Genomic DNA, 24301 nt, shown 5'->3' with positions numbered 1-24301 from the left:
AAACAGAGGATTGCATGGTAGAGGCGGACGGGTTCTTGTTTGAAGGCCCAGTAGAGACGAATATCCCACCCGTCCAGGTAACACTGGAGGGGGGTGATATGTCTCCTTGGGGCGCCTTGTTCGAGGATGTCGGGGAAACCCCTCGGCATCTTCAGCAGGATGCCCTACTATCAGCCACATCAGACTATGGCTCCTTAACCAGTCGCAGCCTGCTGCATGTGAGGGATGCGGGTTCGGTGGAGGAAAGTCTGCAGGGGGAACTGCGGGCTTTGTTCCCCGAGCTTATGGCGGTGGCGGCCGCTGCAAACGGCGTGCCGCAGCCACTGCCTGCTCCTGTCCCAGATGATTTAATAGGTCATCTCTGGCAGCGTCGCCCGGTGAGAGGGGTGGACGTTGTCTACCCATTTTTCCCCTCAATGGGGGCCTATGTTCGTCGGGGCCAGGTGGTGTCCCACATCATGGGCCTCACTCCCGCCTACGTACCAGTTACGCGGGTGGTGGGTTTGGTTGAAGGTATGAGAGAGGGTGTGCCACGGCTTGATAGGCCGATGGCCGCTCTCCTCTGTCCGGATGTGGTGTGGGAGCCTCTCCAAGGAAGATCGGCTAGGCGGTTGGCGTATTGGAGTGACCAGTCATTCATTGCGGGTACACAATCGCTGGCTGCTGCGTCTAACATCGCACAGCTGGCTAGATTTGTATCCGGGATAATGACGGGCGGCACGGAGCGGTCGGAGGTACAACATGATCAGCTCACCCAGGCGGCAGGAGCTGTCCTGCATCTGACCCAGGTGCAGGCCATAGCCTCTGGGAAAGTGCGCGCCCTGGCTACTCTGATCCAGCGCCACCTTTGGCTGGAGCAGGCCCGTGTGCCGGAGAAGAAGAGGTCTCCTCTTCTGACGGCCACCCTCTCCGATGCTGGACTATTCGGGAAGGCCCTGCAGCTGATGACCTCAACATGCAGAGAGATGGCAGAGGAGAGATCCGTGCTCCAACCCCATTTTCCGCCTCCCGTCATCGCCGGTGGAGTCAGAAGGCTTCCGCGTCGTCGAGGTTCTTCCGCCGTGGCTGCCAATGCCTCCATCGCCACTGCTGGCCCGTCGACGAAGGCCAGGAGGATAGACGGTGCTGCTGCTGTAGCCGGCCCATCTACGACCGGAGGTGACGGTAGGGATTGACGAGACCAGCAACCGATTGCCTACCGTCCCTCCGGGGCTTCTCGGGGTGGCAAAGCCCGAGCGGCTCGAGGCAGCAGACGCCGCTAGACAGTGACTTTTTTCCCCATGCGGTCCCCACTGTTTACCCCTCCCCGGCCCTCTCATATTATTTGTTGATTAAATAAAAAGTCCCCTAAAGGGGGACTGTATTTTTTGGTTAAACAAACTGTGTGTTTCTTCACCAAAATATGATGAGGTTGAAAAGTGTGAATCTACATTGGTATACATTGATGGATGAGTTACGTTCGTGTTATGAGATTAAAGCAAGGTCTGCAGCATTCACTCGGTTATAGAAGGGTTTCTATCTCGGCCTGACGCTCCACATGCAGGTAGAAGCTGGTTGTATGGTCTGTTGCTTACACACGAAGTAATGTTGAACTACAACACTGTTGTGTTAGTTGCAGTAATGCTCGTATACACACGTTCCACGGCCTAGCCGTTATACTCTCTATCAGTGTTTTTCTATGTACAACATGGAATGCGGGTGTAGGATTCACACACGCACACGACTTGGTTTTGTTGTAAACCCTGTTCACATTCTGTGGGTAGCATGCATTGTATTAGCTTGCGCTATTCATTGGCTTTCTACCAAAGGTGTTCATATGCTACAGTTGTTATTGTGTGCAGGGGGAAGGGTTTTGTGAGGGGATACCGAATAAACCCCTCCTTCCCACTTGATTGGTCGAATGGGTTTTCTCATCTCCTGTTGGGCCAGTCAGGGCCAAGCCGTTAAACGCCTTGGCTGGGGGGGGGGGGGGGGGGGAAGGGTTGTCGTGACTATGCTCCTATTACAAACAGGAGTTGTGTGTGGGGTTTCCCCCCGTCATAGCGTACGTTACGTTGCTATGACGATGGCTTCCGTGAGTTAGATCTTTACGTAAGGTCTGTGGGGTCAAAGTGTCGGGTTAGAGCGTAGGACTTACGGGTCCGCTACGCTCGATTTTATGTGTAACTTGAGTCAGTTGGTCACGTGACTCGCAGTTGCCATGGCTTTTTCATTCTACGACTCACGTGGGAAGGCTTTCTGGGGAATTTCGGTCTAATCCTCTGTGGAAGGGGTGACTGGATGTAAAAATATAAACAGTTTTTACCCTCGGCTGTGTAGACTGGGATTCATACTGTTGGTGCTTCCTTCTTTTTTATTAAAAAGAGTTGGAGTTTAGGAAGCACCACACCCCTCTTGTCGTTCCCCTGGGCGCCTTGGGGATTCACTGAAAGGTCTAAATAGCCTGTTCATTGATGTGGTTGTGTCCCAACGCACGTTAAGTGCTAGCTCGGGGTGTTCTGTTGAAGATCAGGCGGGTGACTAGCACGCCTTGGTTGCTTGTGGTTAAAACAGCGTTTTTATTTTATTTTTGTATCCACTTTTTCTCCCATTTTCTATATTTTCTCCCATCCCAATTTCGTATCATCCAATTCAACCCTCCCCTGTCACGAATGCTGTTTCTTGCCTCCCACAAGCCGGCTGCAATGTGGACTAAGTCATACATAGCACAAGTCCCCTCCGGTACTTGAGGTAACAGCAGTCGCATCTTTTCACCTGCGCAGCTCGATCTCTCAGTGGTGAGGAGTAACGCGTGGGAGGCTCACACTGCCCCCGACACTTCCTGATTCCACTGCGCAGGCGCACCAACCGACCTGTAGGAGTCGCTGTCCACAACGCCCGATCCCCACCCATCAGTTTCCCACCCCCTAATACGGCCAATGTGTATTAGTACGGACGACCAGCTAAACTGAAAGCAAATGTGGAGCGCTGGGCTCGAACAGGCGAGCCCAGCGTCTCCAGATTTCGTGGTGAGCGCCTTGCCCACTACGCCACGTAGCCACCCAAAACAGCGTTTTTATAAAGCAACTGGGATGGAGGTTTTTTCCTCTTCCGACGACCTGTATTGGTTATCGACGGATTCTCGTTCATATCTGGGGGATGATGACGGAATGGATCTGAACATATGTAGAGGGGTCTCACGCCCTTGGGGTGGGCCACCAGGCGCGGTTCGCACCGACCGTCTGGGTGGCGCCTTCTTTTCATGTTTTAAGATCAACACGCATATCTGCCCCTTCTCCTGGAGTAGGCATGTCGGCATGGTTAGGGCACGGGACTGGTTCTGGTCACGCTGGTCCGGATCAGTTAAACCCGTTGTCCACCGGGGATGCAGATCTGCTGTTCTGGTACCCTGAGGGACTTGTGCTTTTTTCGGGGGGGAAAATGTCAGGTCGGTCCGGGTGTCGCAGGGTTAGGCGCTATGGAGACCCTTGTTGGGTACATATTGTACTCTGCACTGTCGTAATGGCTTACGGCCATGCCAACCTGTACACGCCCGATCTCGTTCGATCTCGGCCGCTACGCTGGTTTGGTCCTGGTTAGTACTTGGTTGGGAGACCGCCTGGGAATACCAAGGACGGTGTGCTTGGGGCTGGTTCTCCATTATTTTCGCTCCTCTCTCACGCGTGGCGTGGAGGGGGCTGTTGGGGTGGTCTTGGACCTCCTCTGGTAACTCTGTGCTTCCCGTGCCGCCGGGCCCGGTCCGAAGTACTGTTCGTTGACCCGTAGGCCTGGAATAACCCCCTTTTTTGAAAAACTGCAACACTTGTACTGCGGTATGACACCCGCAGGTGTGTTTTGGAGTTTTTCCTGAGGGGTTATAGGAACAACCACCGCATAGGGTAACGACATGGTGGTTGGTTCCCTGGTGTGTTGGAGCAGTGTCAACTCCCGGGTTGTCCGGTTGAGTGTGCCCCTGCACGTTCATGACGTCTGCCAATCATGTCAGCCTTCTCTGCCTCAACCCCTCTGGGTGGGGGTTTTTAAAGGAGGCTTTGTCATGGTGATCAACAACGCCAGCATACGCCCCTTCCGCCGGGGCGGCTGTTTTCAGCTGACTCCTTTGGCGCCTGTCTCGTCCGCAGTGCTCCAGGCTCGGGTTACAGCCTGTTGCCTGGTTTCCCCGGTACGCTGCCTGCTTCCGTTGGTTAACCTTTGAGTGTTTACGGCCGTGCTGACTGCCTGTTCTGCAGGGTCAGTATGCCAGGCGGTGTGCCATTGGGGGGAAAGGGCCCGCTCTTGGAGGGGCCTGATCCGAATACGCTGGCGATGTGGGGGGCGGTGTCACTAAGTGACCGCCTGGTGGGGTCTTGATGCCTGGCGTCATTGACCTCTCCGGGCCCCCGTTTTCCAGGGGATCCAGTCCCTTCGGTGGGTCTGGGTCTTCCTTCGCGCTCCGCTGCTACGGCCTTGCCACGGGGTTGGGTTTGTTCTTGACCCCGTGATTCTGGGGGCAGTAACGAGGTTGTTCCTTCCGTTCGTTCCCGGGTGGCATGCGGGTTGTGCGTGTGTGTAGTCGTGGGGTCAAGCCACGGTCTGCTCACCCTGTGCGTGGAGTTGCTTGAGTGCCTCTTCGCACGGTCGGATCCGTCGCCCTCCCGGGAAACCTCCAATAGGGGGGGTGCCCTCCATTAGGGGGGGTCGGGGGGGCTCGGTCCTCCCTGATCTGATGGTTGTGGGGGGCCTCAGCGGGGTACATTTGTCGGGCGATGGCTCTCGCTCGGCCTCCCTTGTGCGGTAGTGACACCGAGCGGAGCCATACGATACAGAACGTTAGGTTATGGCTATAACCAAGTTCTGTGAGTATTGGTGACGCTCGGCGTCAGACGCCACTGCGGCCCTTGATCTCACCTTGTGGTGAAAGCTTGGGAAGGAGGCGAGTAGGTGGCCACACACCTGCTTATGAAGGTAAGCTGATAGGGGTGTGGTCAGACGGATGTTGGGATGTAAAGGTACATTGTGGAATTTTTTATTCAGTGCGCGTGCACGAGCGAGGTACAGTGCGGTAGTGACACCGAGCGTCACCAATACTCACAGAACTTGGTTATAGCCATAACCTAACGATATGGCTATACTGCTGTTGTTTAACCTTAATGTTTAAGGTTAACTGGTGGTATGGTATCGCTACTGCTGTTAGCATAATGTTTAAGGTTAACTGGTGGTATGGTATGGCTGTTAGCATAATGTTTAAGGTACATGTTAACTGGTGGTATGATATGGCTGTCAGCATAATGTTTAAGGTACATGTTAACTGGTGGTATGGTATGACTACTGCTGTTAGCGTAATGGTTGAGGCTCAATTTCATCACTTTACGACTTTTAAATAACGTGTATTTTTCTGAGCCAAATCAAGCTCTGTAGCACGAATACATTTGAATGGATAGACAACCTCAAAGTCTAAATTGATTTGTGTGTCGTTCGTTATACCCCTAGGAATCGTGCGATGAAAAGACACAACCAACAGTACAGCCGTGACGTACAGCCATGAGGTACAGTACCCACCTCAAACAGTAGTGGTGAGTTAGGGGAGATCTTCGGCGGGTTTCCTGCAGATCCGTAGGCATATTCTGGCTTACAGAGTAGCATGCACACCTCTCCCCTCTGCATGGACATGACAGCAATGTCCCACGCCTTGATGACTTGTCCTGTGTCGCGTGGAAAAGTACAACAAAGTGCATTTCGTTGAGAGGAGGCATCGCTGATCCACACCATTTAGTTCAAAGGACGCATCCTGAAATATTGTGAAACGGTAAGATACCGATAACAAGTACAATATTAAATACAAAAGCTAAGCTTGACTAGGGTTGGGTACCGAACTTGGTAGTTTTAAGGGCTCCGACCGAATTACATCAGTACTGCCGAGTACCGATTCACGCTAGATCAATCAGTACCAGATTTCGGTAGTTTAGTATAAGAGTGTAATATACAAGAGTGAGCCTTTTCCACATAATATATATATATTACTGTCCCGTGTCTTGGGTCTTTGGAAAGACCAGACGAGGAGTTTGATAAAATGTACTGAGCATGTCCAGATAATGTTGATATTTTTTTGAACGATTTATTTTAGCATTTTTACAGCTTTTTTTTTTGGCCATACAAGACCGACAGAGGAGAGGGAGAACGGGAGAAGATGTGGGGAGGACATCCGACAAATCAGCCCGGGAGCGAGAGGCGAACCCGGGGCGGCCACGTAGGTGTGTGAGGCGCTATGCAGTGCGCCACTGGGGCACTCCGATAATGTTGATATTTAAACATTGATCATGCTATTTATTTTGTGTGGTGTTACAACAATAAATGGCAGAATGTTGACTAAATGAAATTGGATTTAGGATTTTTTTTACGTGTGAACAGTACCCAACTCTAAGCTTGACCGCACCTGGACAAGCCAAGACACCTACCCTTTCCCAGGTTGAAGCAGAAGGGCTCCTTGCGATCCAGACTGGAGTCAAACTTCTTCCCGTTGAGCAGCTTGCCAGTATAGTGGACCGTTACCTTGTCCCCGATCATGGGTCTCTCTCCATCCGCACCCTGTCGTTTCACAACCTGCAGAGACCCAAGAGCAGCCATCAGTTCAGCTCATCTACCACACCTCGTCTCCGTATCAGAGTACAACGAGGCTAGTCTACAACAAAAAGTGTGTGCGCGTGTGTGCAAGCATGTGTGTGTGTTCGTGTGTTAATTACATTTGACGGAAGACCTATATATAGTGGCAAGATGAATACTACCATTAGCCCCATTTCCTACTCTATGTAATAACTTTCTTGTATTGAAGTATTTCTTGTATTTGCTCAAATAGCACACAATTAAGAAAGCCCATGAACACAGTATTGGATAAGATGCAACTACACAACAAGTTAAAAAAAGAATACTAAATATGTGCGGGGACATGATGACAAATACCTTGGATATTCCGTGGTCTTTGTTAGGCGTTATGTCGACCCCCTGTGCAGCGAAGACCGCCGTAGCCAAATGGCCGTCCATAGGTAGATCCTTGTCAGTGGTCATCTCTGCATCTGAGCATCACACACTACACTAGTCCTGCAGACACACACACAAACCTACATGTTAATACTATATATATACACAACAGAACATAATAACATAAAACATAAGCATTGTGAAGACAGCGTGAAAACATAAAAGCATAATTGGGAAATCGAAAGTTCAAGAAAGCTGTCATTTCAGAGCTTGTTAAGCAGCTCTGTGAGAAGCACAATCTCAGGGGGCTCATACAGAACCAGGCATTTCACTGTAATGTACATGTACCTTATATGTGACAAATAAAACAAAACTTGAACTTGAGCTGAATGCTGTGAGTGTGATGCCTCTTTTAGTCTACATATGTTTTTTTTTTATCTACTTTTTCTCCCCATTTTCTATTTTTCTCCCTTCCCCAATTTCGTATTGTCCAATTCTACTCCCCTGTCTCGAACGTTGTTGGCCATGCCTCCCACAAGCCGGCTGCAATGTGGACCAAGCCTTGCATCACGTGTCCCCTCCGGTACACGAGGAGGCAGCTGTCGCATCTTTTCACCTGCACAGCGCGATCTCTCAGCGGCGAGGGTCTGCGTGGGAGGGACACACCGCCCCCGTCGCTTCCTGATTCTACTGCGCAGGCGCACCAACCGACCTGTAGGAGTCGCTGTCCACAACATCCGATCCCCACCCACCAGCTTCCCACCCCCTAATACTGCCAATTGTATTAGTATGAACGACCAGCCAAGCTGGTAGCAACACCGAGAGCTGGGCTCGAACCCAGCATCTCCTGCGTTGGTGACGAGCGCCTTGCCCACTGCGCCAACTAGCCGCCCAGTCTACATAATTGGTATAACTTCTCTTAGTCTGTTAGTCTGCATCCTGGACATGTTATACAGTACCTTCTGGTAGTCTGTTAGTCTGCATCCTGGGCATGATATACCTTCTGGTATTCTGTCAGTCTGCATCCTAGGAATGCTATACCTTCACCCTGGACTGCACAATGGTTCCCCAGAAATCTCCACCCAGTTTTGTACAGACAACGCTCCCCCAACACTGAATACAAAAGGTCATAATCTCTGAATGAAGATCTTGTAAAACAGTATCAGCATAGTTATGTCCACATTAAAACGTCCACGTTTCCTCTAGTTTAACTACTGTATATTATGCAGTAGTTGGGTGGCAACTACTGTACGTTCAAATCTCAGTAGCTTTTTCAGTAGTTAACTACTTTGGCCCATGTAGTCTATAGTGTAGTTAATTACAAACTACATATCTTCCACCTCAACATCTGTTCCCTGTCCCCACCTTAAAATCCCTGAATCAAACACACCGTTAGGTGAGGCTTTGCCTGTGCTGGTCCCTAAATCAAACAGACCTACACTCTGTGTCAGTTCAGTTGTTGCTTCGTGCAATTATATGATTCCAGACTCAGATCGTGATCATTTTCCGCCATGTAGTTTGGATGTAATTGAACTACTTATTCAAAGTAGCTTTAGTTAAAAAAAGATTTAGTTAAACTACGTCTCATTGTGGAAGTAGCTAGTAGTTTGCTAAACTACCGTTTTAAAGTAGTTTCCCCAACACTATCTCACCTTGAATGTATGCCTAGCTTGTTTTTTGTCACTTTGACAAATCAATTCTGTCTTCTTTACACTTCTCACCGTTTATACAGGCACAGGCACAGGCTTGTATATGTATGTATATAATATGTATATAAGTACATCAGTGGAATTTTATGTAACAATCAATTCAATCCAATCCAATTCAATTCAATTCAATTATCTTTAATGACCACCCAGCCAGGCTGGTGGAATTTGGTTTCAGTGCAACATGTTACAGCATAGTTCCAACATAGAACATAGAACATATAACATCACTTACATTACATACATACTACATGTAGTTAAATACATAAATACACAATTACAAGACACGTTCAAAATGACTGTGTTTTACAACAAATCAAAGATCTCATTGGACAGCTCTTATGACCAAAAATAAAAACGTTCTCATGTGAGAAATAGGAGTAATTAGCTAGTTTTATTTCTCTCTCTCTCTCTCTCTCTCTCTCATTCATAGATTATAGTAACTATAGTAATTTAAAACAGTTACTGTACACCTTTCCCTGGGAAGGACCTTCAAACCATACAGACCTGTCTTGTCTTGTCTGAAGTCTGAATACTTTGAATACAGACTTTTATAATCACAAATCACACCCTCTTCCCAAAGGTCACACCATCTGGAAACCAACACGGATATTTCCATGATGATGGTTTTCACTTTCAGTCCGTGTTTTTTCCTTCAGGTTTTTTTGGATTATGGTAATATATACGGCCGTGAAACATGAATATAACAAGTGTGATCGTTTTTAATTAGTGAGACCTACGTCAGACGTAGCATCAGAGGGAGAGCGCCGGTCTTGTTCCCCTAGCAACAAAATAGCAACGCAGTTCTCCTGAAAAGGTCTACAGGGAGATCCGGGGGTGCTCGCATCCTCGTGTTTATATCCCATTGTTCATCCCACTCAGATCAAGTGTCAAGTCAAGTCAAGTGCTCCGTTTATTACTCCCGTTGGGGAAATTCAGATGCACTCCAATTAATAAGTCCAACTCTCTTGTAAACATGTAATTTTACTCTGCAACCATTGCTGGTGCAGCACCCTTATGGGGTACAAGTGAATCAGAATATGACATAGCTTTTGTTTTGTTATGATAAATAGACAGACAGACTACGGTACAACCTTTATCCAAACCTCAGACACCTCCATTTCACAGACTTCCTCAGAATGTTATTCTATAATGCAATTAATCAATAAACATCACTTCAGCAAATATCATTGTGCTAGTACTCAATTTGCTGTGTGTCTGTGGCTCTGAAATACAAACACACGTGTGCCTAATATAGCTTATGTCAATATTGGCATTAGTGCAGCACAAACACAAAGGGCCTCGGAATACTGGGTTCCACTGTGGCCCAGTAAGATAACCTGACGTCTCGGAGCACTGCGGTTCATCACACGTACAGTAGCCTACTTGTGACGCCGTGGGATCACTTCTGGCCATCAGGGCAGTCCTGGATTCATGATGAATTCAGAGTCAACTATAGTCGATTTCTTGATTTAAATCGACAAATCTGTAAAATTGTGACCTCTTCCTCTTGAAATATAGAACGATTCATCTAATGGAATAATTGGGGGCAGAACTAGATGCCAAACCATTTATCCCCCTCATCAGTGAGTAGTATAGAATAAAGCAGAAATGCAATGGAAGATATAAAAGAAAATATATAATAATAATAATAATAATAATAATAATAATAATAATAATAATAATAATAATAATAATAATAATAATAATAATAATAATAATAATAATAATAATAATAATAATAATAATAATAATAATAATAATAATAATAATAATAATAATAATAATAATATAGAAAATTATAAAGTGCTTACAATGTGACTATAATACCATCATGATGCCTTCTGAACAGCAATTCAAGTAAATTGTAACCCAATTTTACATAAAAATCCAACGCTAACGGTGTTCTGTAACAACGTTATACAACATCCGGTTTCCAGTGCATCGGGGCCCTGCGACTCATTACACAAGCCTTCACGGACAACATGATGTTATCAACACAGCCCTGCCGCTGGGACTCAAGGTTCTCTGTACACAGTATTGCTATCAACACCACACAACTGATTATCCAGTGTTGTAGAGAAAACCACATCAATTGTGACCAAGATAAGATCTATCTCACTATGAATTGAAAATGGGGGACCCTGATGTAAACAAGACAAATGTCTTTCTCTGGTCTGCATCCCCTTAACAATTGTGTGTATTGAGCCGTACTGTACCCATTCTGCAATCTGTTAAATAACGTTTTCGCGCACACACACACACACACAGAGTAGAGTAGGTAAATCCAAGGTCTCTGTCCGGGACTCTCGGAGACAGAAAAACATTTCTGAGGTAAAGACAAGACTAAGACAGCAGGTTTTGGTCTTAATACTGATATTGAAGCGTGAGTTTTGGTCTTAATACTGGTCTTGGACTGTGGTTTTTGGTCTTAATACTGGTTTTGGACCGTAGGTTTTGGTCTTAATACTGGTCTTGGGCCGTGGGTTTTGGGCTTAATATCATTCTTAGAGCATGGGTTTTGGTCTTAATACCAGTCTTGGAGCATGGGTTTTGGTTTTAATACCGGTCTTGGACTGTGGGTTTTGGTCTAAATACTGGTCTTGGACTGTGGGTTTTGGTTTTAGTACTGTTCTTGGAGTGTAAGTTTTGGTCTAAATACTGGTTGGAGGAGGTCACTAGATGTTAGGCTACTATTAGCATGGGGCTCCCCTGGAATTGAGAATTACCCCCAAATCTCTGTGTTTTACAAAAAAACATGTATGGCGGTTTCTGTTCACACCTCCCCTGGGCCCTTCCCCCCTTATCTTTCCTCGCCCCTCACACCCTATTCTTTGTTTCACCTGTTCATCCCTTCCCACAAGCATCCCCTTAACAATTGTGTGTATTGAGCTGTACTGTATTGTACCCATTCTGCAATCTGTTAATACAATTTTCAATCAATCAATCAACCACCCCCTTTTCCCAGAAAGCTTAAGAAATCAAGTCCTCCACCAAACTCCTGAACCTGAAACTGTATTTGATTGGCAATGCTTTAACAATAGGGGAGAACAGACGCAGAGCCGCAAGACAGCTGGCCTCTAACCGGCGCTAGAGTGGCCTGCAGACGCAAGAGCACGTGTTCGGGGGGAAGCCGAGCGCGCTCTGTGGGGGCAGAAGTGCTGGAGAAGGTGCGAGCCGCACAGAGGGAAGCAGAAAAACTGAAGCAGAAAAACTAAACCTGAAAAACTGAAATTATTGGCTGAGATGAGACTGAGACTGTCTGGCTGAGACTGAAATGAGTTGAGGGGGGGTGGGTGGGGTGTTCTCTAGAGAGAGTAGAAACGGACGAATCGCCAGGAATTCAGGTGCCACGAAAGACAGAAAGCTTGTGCGTAGAAGGCTGGCTTTTAAGAGAGAAGTGCGCAGAATAGAGAGTGAGCAGTGCATAGACAGTGGAGCACAGAGAGAGTGGAGCATAGAGAGGAGAGTGGAGCATAGAGATAGTGGAGCATAGAGTGGCAAAGAGGGAATGGAACGGAGCGATAGGGTCAGGGTTGATGCATAGTGGGAGGGTAAAGCTGGACAGTCTACCTGTAGTGTGTGAGAGGAGATATGGGGTGGCGTGGGGACCTTGGGATGTGTGTATGAGGAATGGTGATACATGTCATAGGTGTACCTGACTCCCGTGCCTGACTCCCGAAATTCCATTCTAAATGTCCAAGTTTTCCGTCTTTGGCAGTACACGGACCATAGGGTTGCCCATATTAGCCGGGACGTTACGTTTTATTGGGTTGAATTGGTTGGAATTGGAATCCCTTGTCCTGTATATTGACAGCTACTTTACTCTGTAATCCCCAGAGGGCACTCTTGCAGATCCTAGATCTGATACAACAGTGTGTTGCATGTGTTGATTACGCTGCGTGAGTGAGAACACCGGTCATCCAATCACAGGCCTCATGCGCATTAGTTGTATATATGGAGTAAATGCGCCAATTCCTGCAAAGGGTTTTGGTAACATTTGGTGTTGTTCGGTCAGTTTGGCAAATGTGCCAATATGGATAACGCTGCAAAAAAGAAAGGACTGTGCAACAAATGGCCGCTTGAATCAGTCAAGAGCAGCAAAAAATATCTGTGGAAGAAGCAGACTTGGTGAATCATCATGTCTCTCTTTTTCAGTGATTACATGTCAAGGAAGGAGCAAGAACGCTGAGAGACTCATGTGAGTCATATAAGTAAGAGATTCTGCTCTGATAACTAAGCTAGCCCATTGTTAAGTTCAGATCATTGTTATGATCAAGTTGGTTGTTTTATATATACTGTAGATCAATGGTAAATGGTCTACAAAGGTGCAAGGTTCAACATTTTGTTGACTGTTACACCTGTTAAGATTGTGCAAAGCACATACAACGTTAACGTTCCATGGACTTATTTTCTGTGAAGAACCCAGATAGGGTTATTTGGTGTTATTTCACATCTGACTGGTAGTCCATGCAATTAAAGTGAGAAGCGTGCACTAATAAACCCAACTGAGTGGTATCTTATGCCGTCACATGACTGTATTATGCATTGTACACTGGTATGTCACGCCACTTTTTGTCCCGTATTTGGTAATGGGGAAAGTTGGCAACTCTAACGGACCACCGTGGACGAAGGTTGCTGGTCCCAGGCTGTAATATGCCATGCTACGCTAGCTAGCCTGCATGTCAGCAGGCTGTAATGTGCCATGCTACGCTAGCTAGCTAGCCTGCATGTCAGCAGGCTGTAATGTGCCATGCTACGCTAGCTAGCCTGCATGTCAGCAGGCTGTAATGCGCCATGCTACGCTAGCTAGCCTGCATGTCAGCGAGCACAGCTTAGCATTATATTACAGCCGTGGAGGAGCAAAGTCGAAAAGGGTTGATTAGTTGTTAATTGTTATGTTGAACATGATCCACAGAACTATCCAAATGAATCTACATGTGGTGGGCACACTGTTCACTGTGTTTAACTGTGCCAGTGTGAAGCAGTACGTTGGTGAAAAAGTAATTTAATGTAACTATTTATTTATTCATTCATTATTATCATTATTATATTAATACCATTCATAATTAATGAATTGTAATAATTGATCATTGTAATTAATTAATTATTAAACATATGTTTGTAATAATAATGAATTAGTTATACATTTAAAAAAGCACTGATGTAGGCCTACTGCTAATAATAATAATAATAATACAAATAATAAATCTAAATAAAATTCCCATCCCAACTTTTCACACAGAAATTGTAAATGAATATGACCTTTCCTTTTTTTATCCTCTTTTTCTCCTTATTTTCTATTTTTCTCCCATCCCAATTTGTGCTGTTTTTTCCAATTCTCCCCTCCCCTGTCTTGAACGTTGCTCGCATATGACCCCACTGGTCGGTTGTAGGGAGGATAGAAGCCTTGCATCACGTGTCCCCTCCGGTACACAAGGAGGCAGCTTGTCACATCTTTTCACCTGCCAGCGCGGACTCTCATTGGCGAGGTGTAACGTGTGGGAGGCTCACACTACCCCCGCCATTTCCTGTCTCTGCTGTGCAGGCGTCCCCCAACCGACCTGTAGGAGTCGCTGTCCACAACGTCCAGATTACCACCCATCGACTTCCACCCGCTGACTCTGCCAATTGAGCCAGTATGACGGCCGGCCCCGGAGGCAACGCCGACAGCCGGATTCGAACCTGGTGTCTCTTGCGTTGGTGACGAGCGCAATGTCCGCTGCGCCATCTATGTCCGCTGCGCCATCTATGTTCCCAGTTTGTTCAAGCACCAATGGCCAAGTCCAAAAAGGCTGGTATAGTTCTACCGATCCTCAATTTTTTTTTTTTTTTTTTTTTTTAAATCTTTAATTTTTTATTAAATTTTGTATTTTTTTTTTTTTTTTTTTTTTGTATTTTGTTATTCATGTAAGCCTGGGGGATATTCAGGATGACGTGGAATTTGGTAGCAGGGGTGATGGGTGGGGTACTTACTGGAGTGTAGAAATATGATTTCATTTTCATATAAATAAAAATTTGGATGAAATTAAGAGATTATTATTTGATGAAATGTATCTACTGCATCTATTGTATCTGCACAATTCTTTTTATAATAAAGTAAAAAAAAAAGACCAAAGAGGCTGTTATCTCTTTCACACTCATCCATGCTGGGTGGGACCTGTTGAGCGGAGTGTATCGGGGGTTGAGAGCAGATGCCATATAAACACCAATAAGGTAGAGTCAGAGGTACCAGACACCAAGTTTAACATCACAATCATCAATATTAAATGAAACCACGACAATAAAAGAAATGTTTTGAAATACATCCGAATTCATTCAAATTGATATATTACGGTATTCCAAAATATTACACATGAATATCATTTTAGAAAAAGGAATGGTTGCATTAAATGGTCATTTGGATAGTGTTTTACTGATAGGTTGGTTAATATTGAAGGTGCTGTGTTGAAAGCATAAAAGATACGTCCTTGCACCTTGTGTACAAATGGGGATGAGGGTACATTTATGCACATGTACTGGGATTGCCCACCAGTTAAGATATTCTGGAAAGAAGTGTCCCAGCAATTATAATTTTTTTTAATTCTGGATATACCTGTACACCCCTCTGTATTGCTGTTGAATGATGTTTTTGAGTTTGCAGTCCCTATACAGCTAAAGAGATTAGTTTTATCAGGTATCACAGCGGCTAAAAAGCTGATAGCATCATGATGGTTTCAACCGGAAAAAATGTGTAGGAAGGTTTGGATTCTTACATATCTCGATGTGATTTATCTAGAAATATCTACAGCAAGGATTTTAGGTGTCAGTGAATCCAAAATTGCAATGTGGTTAGAAGTGGTGGAGAGAATAAAAGATAGCATATGAATTGTAGTGCCTGGAAAGGAGCGAATGATGATGGATGGATTATCCAAGTGGGGGTCCGGGGGGGGGGGGGGGGGAGCGAGCGAGAGCATATGTATGTAGGGTATTAGATAGCAAGTATTAGGTATATTTCTCGTATAATACATTTATTCGAATGGTGATTTAATTGGAGGTGTACTGTTAATTAATGCTTGTATATCTAACTTTATGTTGTTATGTTTATGTATGTTTAAAAAAAATTAAATAAAAATAAAACTTCCTTTTAACTCTTTCTGGAAGAGGCTTAATAAAAGTGATGGCAAATGTCATTTGTCATGAGCTTGTGAAAAATATACAAACCTCAAAGCTAAGCCAGGCTAACCCATATGTTGCTTAGTTTATGCATCAAAATGAGAGAATATTTCATTTTCAATACTGCTATTAATATTCTTGATGCAGTCGATTGCTATTCTTATATAGATGTGACGACAGTGGCTCAGGAGGTAGAGCAGTCGTCTGGTAATCCGGAGGTTTCCAGTTCGATTCCCGCTCCTCCCGGGCAGCGTGTCGAAGTGTCCTTGAGCAAGACAATTAACCCCTAATTGCTCCCGATGTGCAGGTCGGCACCTTGCATGGTTGCCTCTGCCATCGGTGTGAATGGGTAAAATGTGAGGAACCAATTGTGAAGCGCTATATAAATCCAGCCATTTGCCGTTTACCATTTATGCGAGAGTTTCAGTGAGGATGTTGGTGAGTTGGTGAGTGAGTTGGTCTTTCAAACGAGGACGTCATCTCCCGTTCACTTCCTGACTGCCCTCTTTCTTCCGTTAACCTCTTTGACCTTTAACCTCTTTGACAAATAGTTCCGATTCACAAGTGGTTTATGTCCCGGTGGTGGGAAGACGCCTCTCGACCTCGTCTTGTGTAGCCAACCCCCCCCCCCCCCCCCCCCCCCCACCGTGCTCCCAATGGAACATGGGAAAAAATTATCTAATCCTTGACAAGGGAGCGAGACATCAGAACATCTCACAAAAAACATGTTCCTGAGGTTTCTGATTGCAGTTATAGGTCAAATACGGCATCACCAAAAGTGTTATTTTCTCCAAGCACTGAGAATGTTTTGAGAACGGGGCATCGCAAATCCATACCTTTTTGATGTGTGTCACACACCGATCAATCTCATATCACATTATATATGTGTTGTATACACTATACTATATACTATTATATACTGCAGGTATACTATACTGTAATGTGTACTGTAATGTGTACTATATGTATGTACTGTAATGTGTACTATATGTATGTACTATGTATGTAAATGTAAAAGAAAAAAAATTAAACGTAAGTCTTCAGGGGTAGGGCCCGACAAGCCTAGTGCTTCTCCCTAGCCCTTTTCGGACAATTGGACAATGCTGCAATAGCAGCTGGTAAAACGTTGGCGATTTATGGAATGACCATTGTTATGTGTCCAAAACCCGAAAAAATAAATAACTGAACTGAACTGAACTGAACTGAATCTTAACAATCATTTGTCAGTATTGTGGGAATTTGATCAACCGTTTACTTGAATTGTGTCACAGACTTCTGGGGGAAAGTACTGCAGTATTGTGCAGCAAAGGGAGCAACTGGCTTTCGTTTTACTTTCACTTCCACTCTCCTCTGGGCCCTGGTCCGATGAGGAAAACGATGCAAGGCGGGACCGCGAAAGCTTATGGGGCATGGTGCATTGTAATGCACTGTACAAATGGCGTTATGGATCATGGAACTATTATATAACGATGATGGCAGATGGTCCTGTTGATTTCGTAATAAAAATGGATTACTGGATGAAACAGTGCAATTGGAGGATAAGCTTCTGGGAATGTATTGCCAGCAATACGATCAGTCTGATCAGTCTTTACACTTACTATGACCCTGGCCTGGCAGTGATATAGTAGGCTAAAGCCTTAGCTTATCTAGTAGCCTGTAGTTCAGCCTTTACTAGCTATACCGCTAGCCTAGGGTAGCCTACTACATAATAGAATAGAATCTTTATTTGTCGTCACATACAGGAGAGTGACATTCTTTGGTTTTGGTTCCTCAACCTCACAGCAGCAATGGTAATAAAATAAAACAAACAATAGACAGAATATGGCACACAAAATATAGTATTAAAAATACAATACTGTATAAATATGATACAGATAGTGGTGTGGATATGGTGTGTGTAAAGTGCAGTTGATGTGTAAAGTGCAGTTGATGTTGATGTGTAAAGTGCAGTTGATGTTGATGTGTAAAGTGCAGTTGATGTGTAATGTGCAGTGATGCTGCTAGGAGGGTTATTGCCGCTTATGTATTGTGAGTGCACTGCAGCAAGATATTCTTTAAAGGGGAACTATTTTACTATTTCTTTCACTATTTGGGCACTTTTACACAATTCCTGTGAGTCTATGGAACACCTCTGTAATATATATATTTTTTTTATTCATTGTTTTGTATTTCTAATCAAGTCCTCAAAAACAGCATTTTTCTACCTCAAGATCTTAAGCCGTTTTGAGCCTGGGCTCCAACCACAATGGTAAGTTACTGCGCCGGCGCCTGGTTCGCCTGAACATTATCATGCAGCGGTGTCTCTCTGACATCACAAATCGCGCACATTTTCAAATGACTCAGTTCAGTGAGGGTGAATATTGTGAGAGGAGAATTGGAAGAATGCGCCAATATGAGAATTTTGAGACATAGATCATATTAATATAAGTTCACATAGCTAGGAAACAATGCTAAACACTCAAAAAGGCCATTTATAAGATAGTTCCCCTTTAACAAATAAATGACAGAACATAGGCTACATAACGTGAATTATGTAATTAGGTTCAAAGTGCTCATTGGGATTATAAGGGATTTCTGGTTCATATACAGACTATTAGAGAGTGTCTGGAAAGATGGGCAGATGCTTTAACTCAAGCATCTATACAGTATTACAAATAACTTGCTTGTCTCACCATTTGTCTTTAAGTAACTGAAGTAGACTAGAAGCGCAGCCTTAGCAAAGACCACTGACATTCATCTTCCTTATGGCACAATACCTCAAATACCTCAAAAGGCATCTGCAAATGTAATTCAAGAGATTCAAGATTCAAGATATTTATTTGTCATATGCACAGTTAAACAGACAGTTACACCGTACAATAAAAATTGTACTTTGTTGTCTCCCCCCCCCCCCCCCTTCACACAGAATCACAAAATATAGACTGAATTGAGAATATTAAGAAAATGTTCAATGCTCAAATAAAAAACCTTAAAGGGATGAATAAAGTAGAAAAAGAAGGCACGTGTGACAGAGTAACAGTATTGCACATTCAGTTCACAGTGTAGTGGTAGAAGGATGTAAAGAGCACTATGCATTGTTGCAAATATTGCAAAATGGTAGTGGAGGTGACAGTGAAGTCACAGCAGCACTCAGAGAGTCTGTGTGGCGTTCACAGTCATATCTATTCAAAACAATCACACAGTGATGCACAAAGTCACATGAATAAGACAAGAGAATGCCTAAGAATAAGGTACCATGGTAATCAATATCTAGAACATGTAAATATTTGTAAATAATGATATGAATGATCAATACTTTGTAGATAGAATTGTAAGGGCCACTAAAGAAACTATTGTTATAGACCCCTTTAGGAATACTGAGACCACCCACCCAGCTTATAGGGGAAATATTGTTGATGTGTATATTATGTAATGTTGATTACATAATATACAAACATTATTTGCTAATTGTGATTTATTGACTTGTTCTTTCTTTATTATTTTCATTATTTCTCAAAATGGCTGTCAATTACCTAATTATGTGAAAAGATATATACACCTCCCCTTTTTTCTCTGTTCTGTTAACTCTGAGGAAGACGCTTGTCGAAACATCAGTCACCCCCCCTGCAATAAACGTGCAGACTTCTCCAGTGTTTTATTGAATACTATTCTGATTGGTCACTGAACGCATTCAATCAGTCAGTTATTTCTGAATAATGACCACTGTGGACAATATTGGACTGCCGTCGAGCATTTTTATTGTTTATATTGTTACAATGTTTGTTATGTTGGATGGTGAAAGTTTGTAATAAAATCTGTTTAAATCAATACGTTGTGTCATATCATTAATGCGTTTGGTAGGTAGCTGTGTAATAAGCAGGATAATGTACAGTAAGACGGATATTATTGCAAAATAAACCCCTCCATGGCTGATCCTATATCCTAGATCCCTCCACTTCTCATTGGGGTTTGAATCACCCTCTGGGTTTATTTTGCAATAATGTCCAGCACACTGTACTTATCCCTTATATAATATCACATAGCGGTGAAAGTAGCACTTAAAGGAACACGCCAACATTTTGGGAAATTATTGTCTCCGCTTATCGTCTTCTCCAGAGAGAGACAAGAAGATAGATACCAGTTTCCACTCTGTGCGTTCAGTAGAAATCTGTCTGGCATGCATGTTGGCCTAGCTTAGCACAATGAATGGAAGCGGACAGTGCCGGTTAGCCTAGGCATTGTCCAACTAACACCTCTCCCAAAGGCTAACCGGCACTGTCCGCTTCCATTCATTGTGCTAAGCTAGGCCAACATGCAGCCAGACAGATTTCTACTGAACGCACAGAGTGGAAACTGGTATCTATCTTCTTGTCTCTCTCTGGAGAAGACGATAAGCGGAGACAATCATTTCCCAAAATGTTGGCATGTTCCTTTAAAGGGACACTTACAGCTCAATGAAATGATAGAAGTCCCTAAAAGACAAGGTAAAACTATTTTTTCATCTACATCATTTCATGGAGCAAGAACACAACACAAGGATCCAATGCCCCCAATGACAACACTGGTGTGGCCATATTCATTCATTCATATTCATATTCACCAACTAATTTACTACCAATAACTCTCAAACTAAATTAATGAGTGCAAAACTGATTTGAGTTTTTGGATATTAATAGATTAATGTGCAAAATAATTTAGCATTGTTTTTTGGTGCATCTTTAAATACACAATATAACTCAAGTATAATTTCTGTTACTTCACTGATATTTTACTTTAGTTGGAGTAAAGTACTTGTCTCAAAGATTCCTCAATTAAAAGTAGCGCACTGAAAAAGTACTTAAGTAGTTGCCTTCAAATTGAAATACTTTTGTGTATGTTCCAAAACTGTACCCCCAAAAGTATGTAGTAATATTACTTTTGACATACTGTACACGTTGCAAATTATTTATGGGTCTTTATATTAGTCAAAGGTTTGGGGATGTTTTTAATCACATCAACAACGATATCATTGGTCATGAATGACATAATTGAATGACGTAAATGAATGACTGTGTCTTCCAATAATACAATTTAACTAAAGGAGGCATATTAGGCCCCCATTTAAAAAAGTATGAGTAAAAAGAATAGACATTTAAGTTGCATTACTTAAAGAAAATCAACTCAGTTACTTCTTGAGTAATTAATGCAGGTATACTAAACGTGGGAAAACATTAACAGTGCCCATCCCTACACTTAAAAGCAGTGTAGTAATTTGACCACTGGGCAGCAGCACCACTGAAACAGTGGAGTCAAGCCTTGCTCAAGAGCACATCAACCGTGGTCATTGAAGAAGGGGAGAGTGACACTTGTTCACATCCAGGGAGTTTAACAAGCGACCTTTCAGTCACAGGCTAATTTCAGGTCACTGCTACCACATATTGATGTTGTTTATCATGTCATGTGCAACAGTAAATATATGATATACTGAACAGAAACTGCTCACAAACACTAGCATAGGGGTAAACAGGCCCACCCATCAAGTTCAAGTTCAAGTTCAAGTTTCTTTTATTGCCACACGGCCAGGCCGGTGGAATTTGAGCACGGTGCAGGTGGTAGCTGCGACAATACACCACATGGATGATGGAACACAACATAACATCAACAACAACATAACATAACATAACATAACATGCATAACATAACATAACAGCAGGGGGTGAAATTAGGATGAGTTGGAGTTGAGTAATTGTATGGCCTTGGGGAAGAAACTGTTGTTGAACCTAACCGTGCGACTACCTAGTGACCTAAACCTTCTACCAGAGGGGAGGAGTTGGAAGAGGGGGGGGGGGGGGGGCAGGAAAGGCTTCTGTGGCCCAGCTGTTATGGGGGGGCCCGTGGAGGCCAGCAACAGACGGATGTGCATCCTAAATATAAAAAGATGACCAGATTAAATTTTTAATCAAAAATAGTAAGTCGTTAACGCTGACAGATTAGCACCCTGTGGCCATGTTTGAACAGAATAAGAGAAAACTAAAACAAGACATTTCTTCCAGCAAGGTAACTATTTTACATTTGTGTCGTTACGCTCTAGAAATGAGACTGTAGCCTTTTTACAGATTTCACGTCACTGGTGGTCATGCCCGACCAGAAGCGCTCTTATGGGTAGTTTCACAGTGTTTTATGCATCGCCGTTCGGAGGGTCTCGGCCCAACTCAGCCCAGTACTGTGATTTAGACGGTTAAAGAAGCAATATTCTTTCAATGACAAAGTTACACAGTTTAAAGTAGTGCAAATTGTATTTGGTTATGCTTAGATAAAGCAAGGGCCGCACAGAGCACATGCACACGTTGATGTGAGTTGAGCAGGATTTTGAGACTTCCCACTGGACTTCCTCAGGGGCCCGGCCGTTTCTGTGTTCTGGCCCCGCGGTGAATAATTTATATCAAGTTCTAAATGTACAGTACGGTATTTTCCACTAATTTACATTTAGTCGTTTAGTTGACGTTTTTATACAAAGCGACTTACATGTTACAAGTCAGCAGAAAGGGTACAACTCTGGAAGCTAAGGGTAAGATTGTTAGTCAAACAGTGTCAAACTTGAGTGCATAGTAGTGTAGACATAGAAATGCTTTGGCTATGATGAGCCCATCAAATAAAATTTTAACGAATGTCATCATTTTGTTTTTTGACATCGTTCACATGAGCGAAACGGCACACCTAAGCTCCCTCTACAGAAACACATGTGATTCCCTTGCAGTGGTTGAAAAGCACCGAGAGTTACTTTGTCGATAAGTGTATCATTTACTCTCGTTCTGTCAACGTCTGTTACTCAACCGTAACAAAACACCAAGTGTTCGTTGCTTAACTCCTCTGCGTAAATACGACTCATCTTGTTTGTTTGGTTGTCCGTTCTGTGTGTTCCATGATATACATTTCATCTTGAATGGGATTCCCTATCTAATAGAGTGGACTGCAATTTGAACCAAGCGTTATAAAACTACACAAAAAAACACCCTGGCAATTTGTGTGTACGTGGGTGTACGTGGGTGTACGTGTGCGTACGTGTGTGTGTGCATGTGTGTATGTAACAACGTGTTCCTTCTGTTCAGAGTTCCCTGGCACAGACTGATGGTGTTAACCAATGCAGCCCACACAGCCACAACAACACAGCATCTTCGTTTGCCAAGTAATATGAATCATTCAAATAGACAATATCATTAAATCCAATCTATGTGATCCGCAGGAAATGTTCTATTCACATTGGCACAATGTCAATGAAATTGAGGGTTTTGGATAAATTTATTTTGAGTTGGCCATCGAACCGAATTGCAAACCCTCAGTCACTTGTGATAACATTATGAAACGCGTAAATGTTTCAAACTTGAGAGAGCTCAAGCGCTAAACCTGTTCAGATGAGGACCGGTGCTACTCAGATAAGGACCATATAGTCGTCAAAAAAGGAAGGTACCGGAGCAGGTAGTGAATTTATTTGCATCCTATTAAATATCTTTCGAAAAATATGATCTGTGTGCTCCAGCACCTTCCATTTTTATGCATAAGTGTTTGTTTATTAGAGATGTATCTTTATAAATCGTGAAACATCAGTCCCTTACAAAATAAAAAATAAAAGCATCACGGTATTTCCATCGTTCCATCGATACTGTCATCTGCATCGTGGTTTCAATTGGATTATACCACGGTATTACATAAGTACAAAATTGCATACATGGCTTTCGCCATGTCTGCACTCTGGTCCATTACTCATACAATGGCTGGCAACCTCGGTAAAACCGAAATCACCGTCAAACTACCATAATAGGTTTTTTTTCTTTTTGCACAAGCTGCGCTGCGGGGACGAGACGCCGTGTCTCGAGAGGAACTCCGAGTTCCTGCGGGTTCAGCAGCGCTGGAACGGAACACGATGAACCGATGCACACAGTCACACACAGCAGCACAGACACAGAGTGTGTGTCTTCACTCTCTCGACTCTCCAATCTCTATTCAATCGCTGGTCCACATGGAGGCCGTGGTGCGTGGCTGATGCATATAGTGGCACATTGTCTCAGAAAAAAGGCTGAGTTGGGGCTTGTATATATATATATTAGGGGTGTAACGGTACACAAAAACCACGGTTCGGTACGTACCTCGGTTTTGAAGTCAAGGTTCGGTTCGGGTTTTCGGTACAGTGGGGGAAAGTTTGGCTTTCCATGTTCCACTCATGGGTGATGTAGTGTGCACTGCAGTGACTAATTGTACTTGTAGGGCTGTCAACGAATATTCTATATTGAAATGAATAATCGACTTGTAAATTATTCTTTTTAAAATAATAATAATTATATTCGATTGTGAAAAAAAACAGCCCCCGGTGGGCAGTCATTAGTGGTTAACAAGTATTTGTTCGGTACAGTACGGTACACACTGAAACGGTTCGGTACGGATACGTGTACCTTTACACCCCCATTATATATACCCCTGCCGCTTCTGCTGAGGGGACGGTCGCCGAGGGGACGGTCGCCGAGGGGGGGGAT

The 24301-nt window shown here is 43.9% G+C and overlaps 1 protein-coding gene across 2 annotated transcripts in view; it reads right to left on the bottom strand.

The window, feature by feature from the left end:
• Positions 1–24301, bottom strand: part of fkbp5 (FKBP prolyl isomerase 5) — a 52514-nt gene that overhangs the window by 24584 nt on the left and 3629 nt on the right. For both annotated transcript variants that reach the window (XM_084316853.1, XM_084316854.1), the window contains exons 2-4: positions 6937–7074; positions 6435–6579; positions 5539–5681 (exon numbers count right to left, since the gene is read on the bottom strand). In XM_084316853.1, coding sequence (XP_084172979.1) covers positions 5539–5681; positions 6435–6579; positions 6937–7041 — 393 coding nt within the window. In that variant the 5' untranslated portion in view covers positions 7042–7074. The remainder of the gene's footprint in view (positions 1–5538; positions 5682–6434; positions 6580–6936; positions 7075–24301) is intronic.

This window comes from Notolepis coatsorum (genome assembly GCF_963971535.1).
Source record: "Notolepis coatsorum genome assembly, chromosome: 6".
NCBI lineage: Eukaryota > Metazoa > Chordata > Actinopteri > Aulopiformes > Paralepididae > Notolepis > Notolepis coatsorum.
This window is presented reverse-complemented; position numbering and strand designations above follow the sequence as displayed.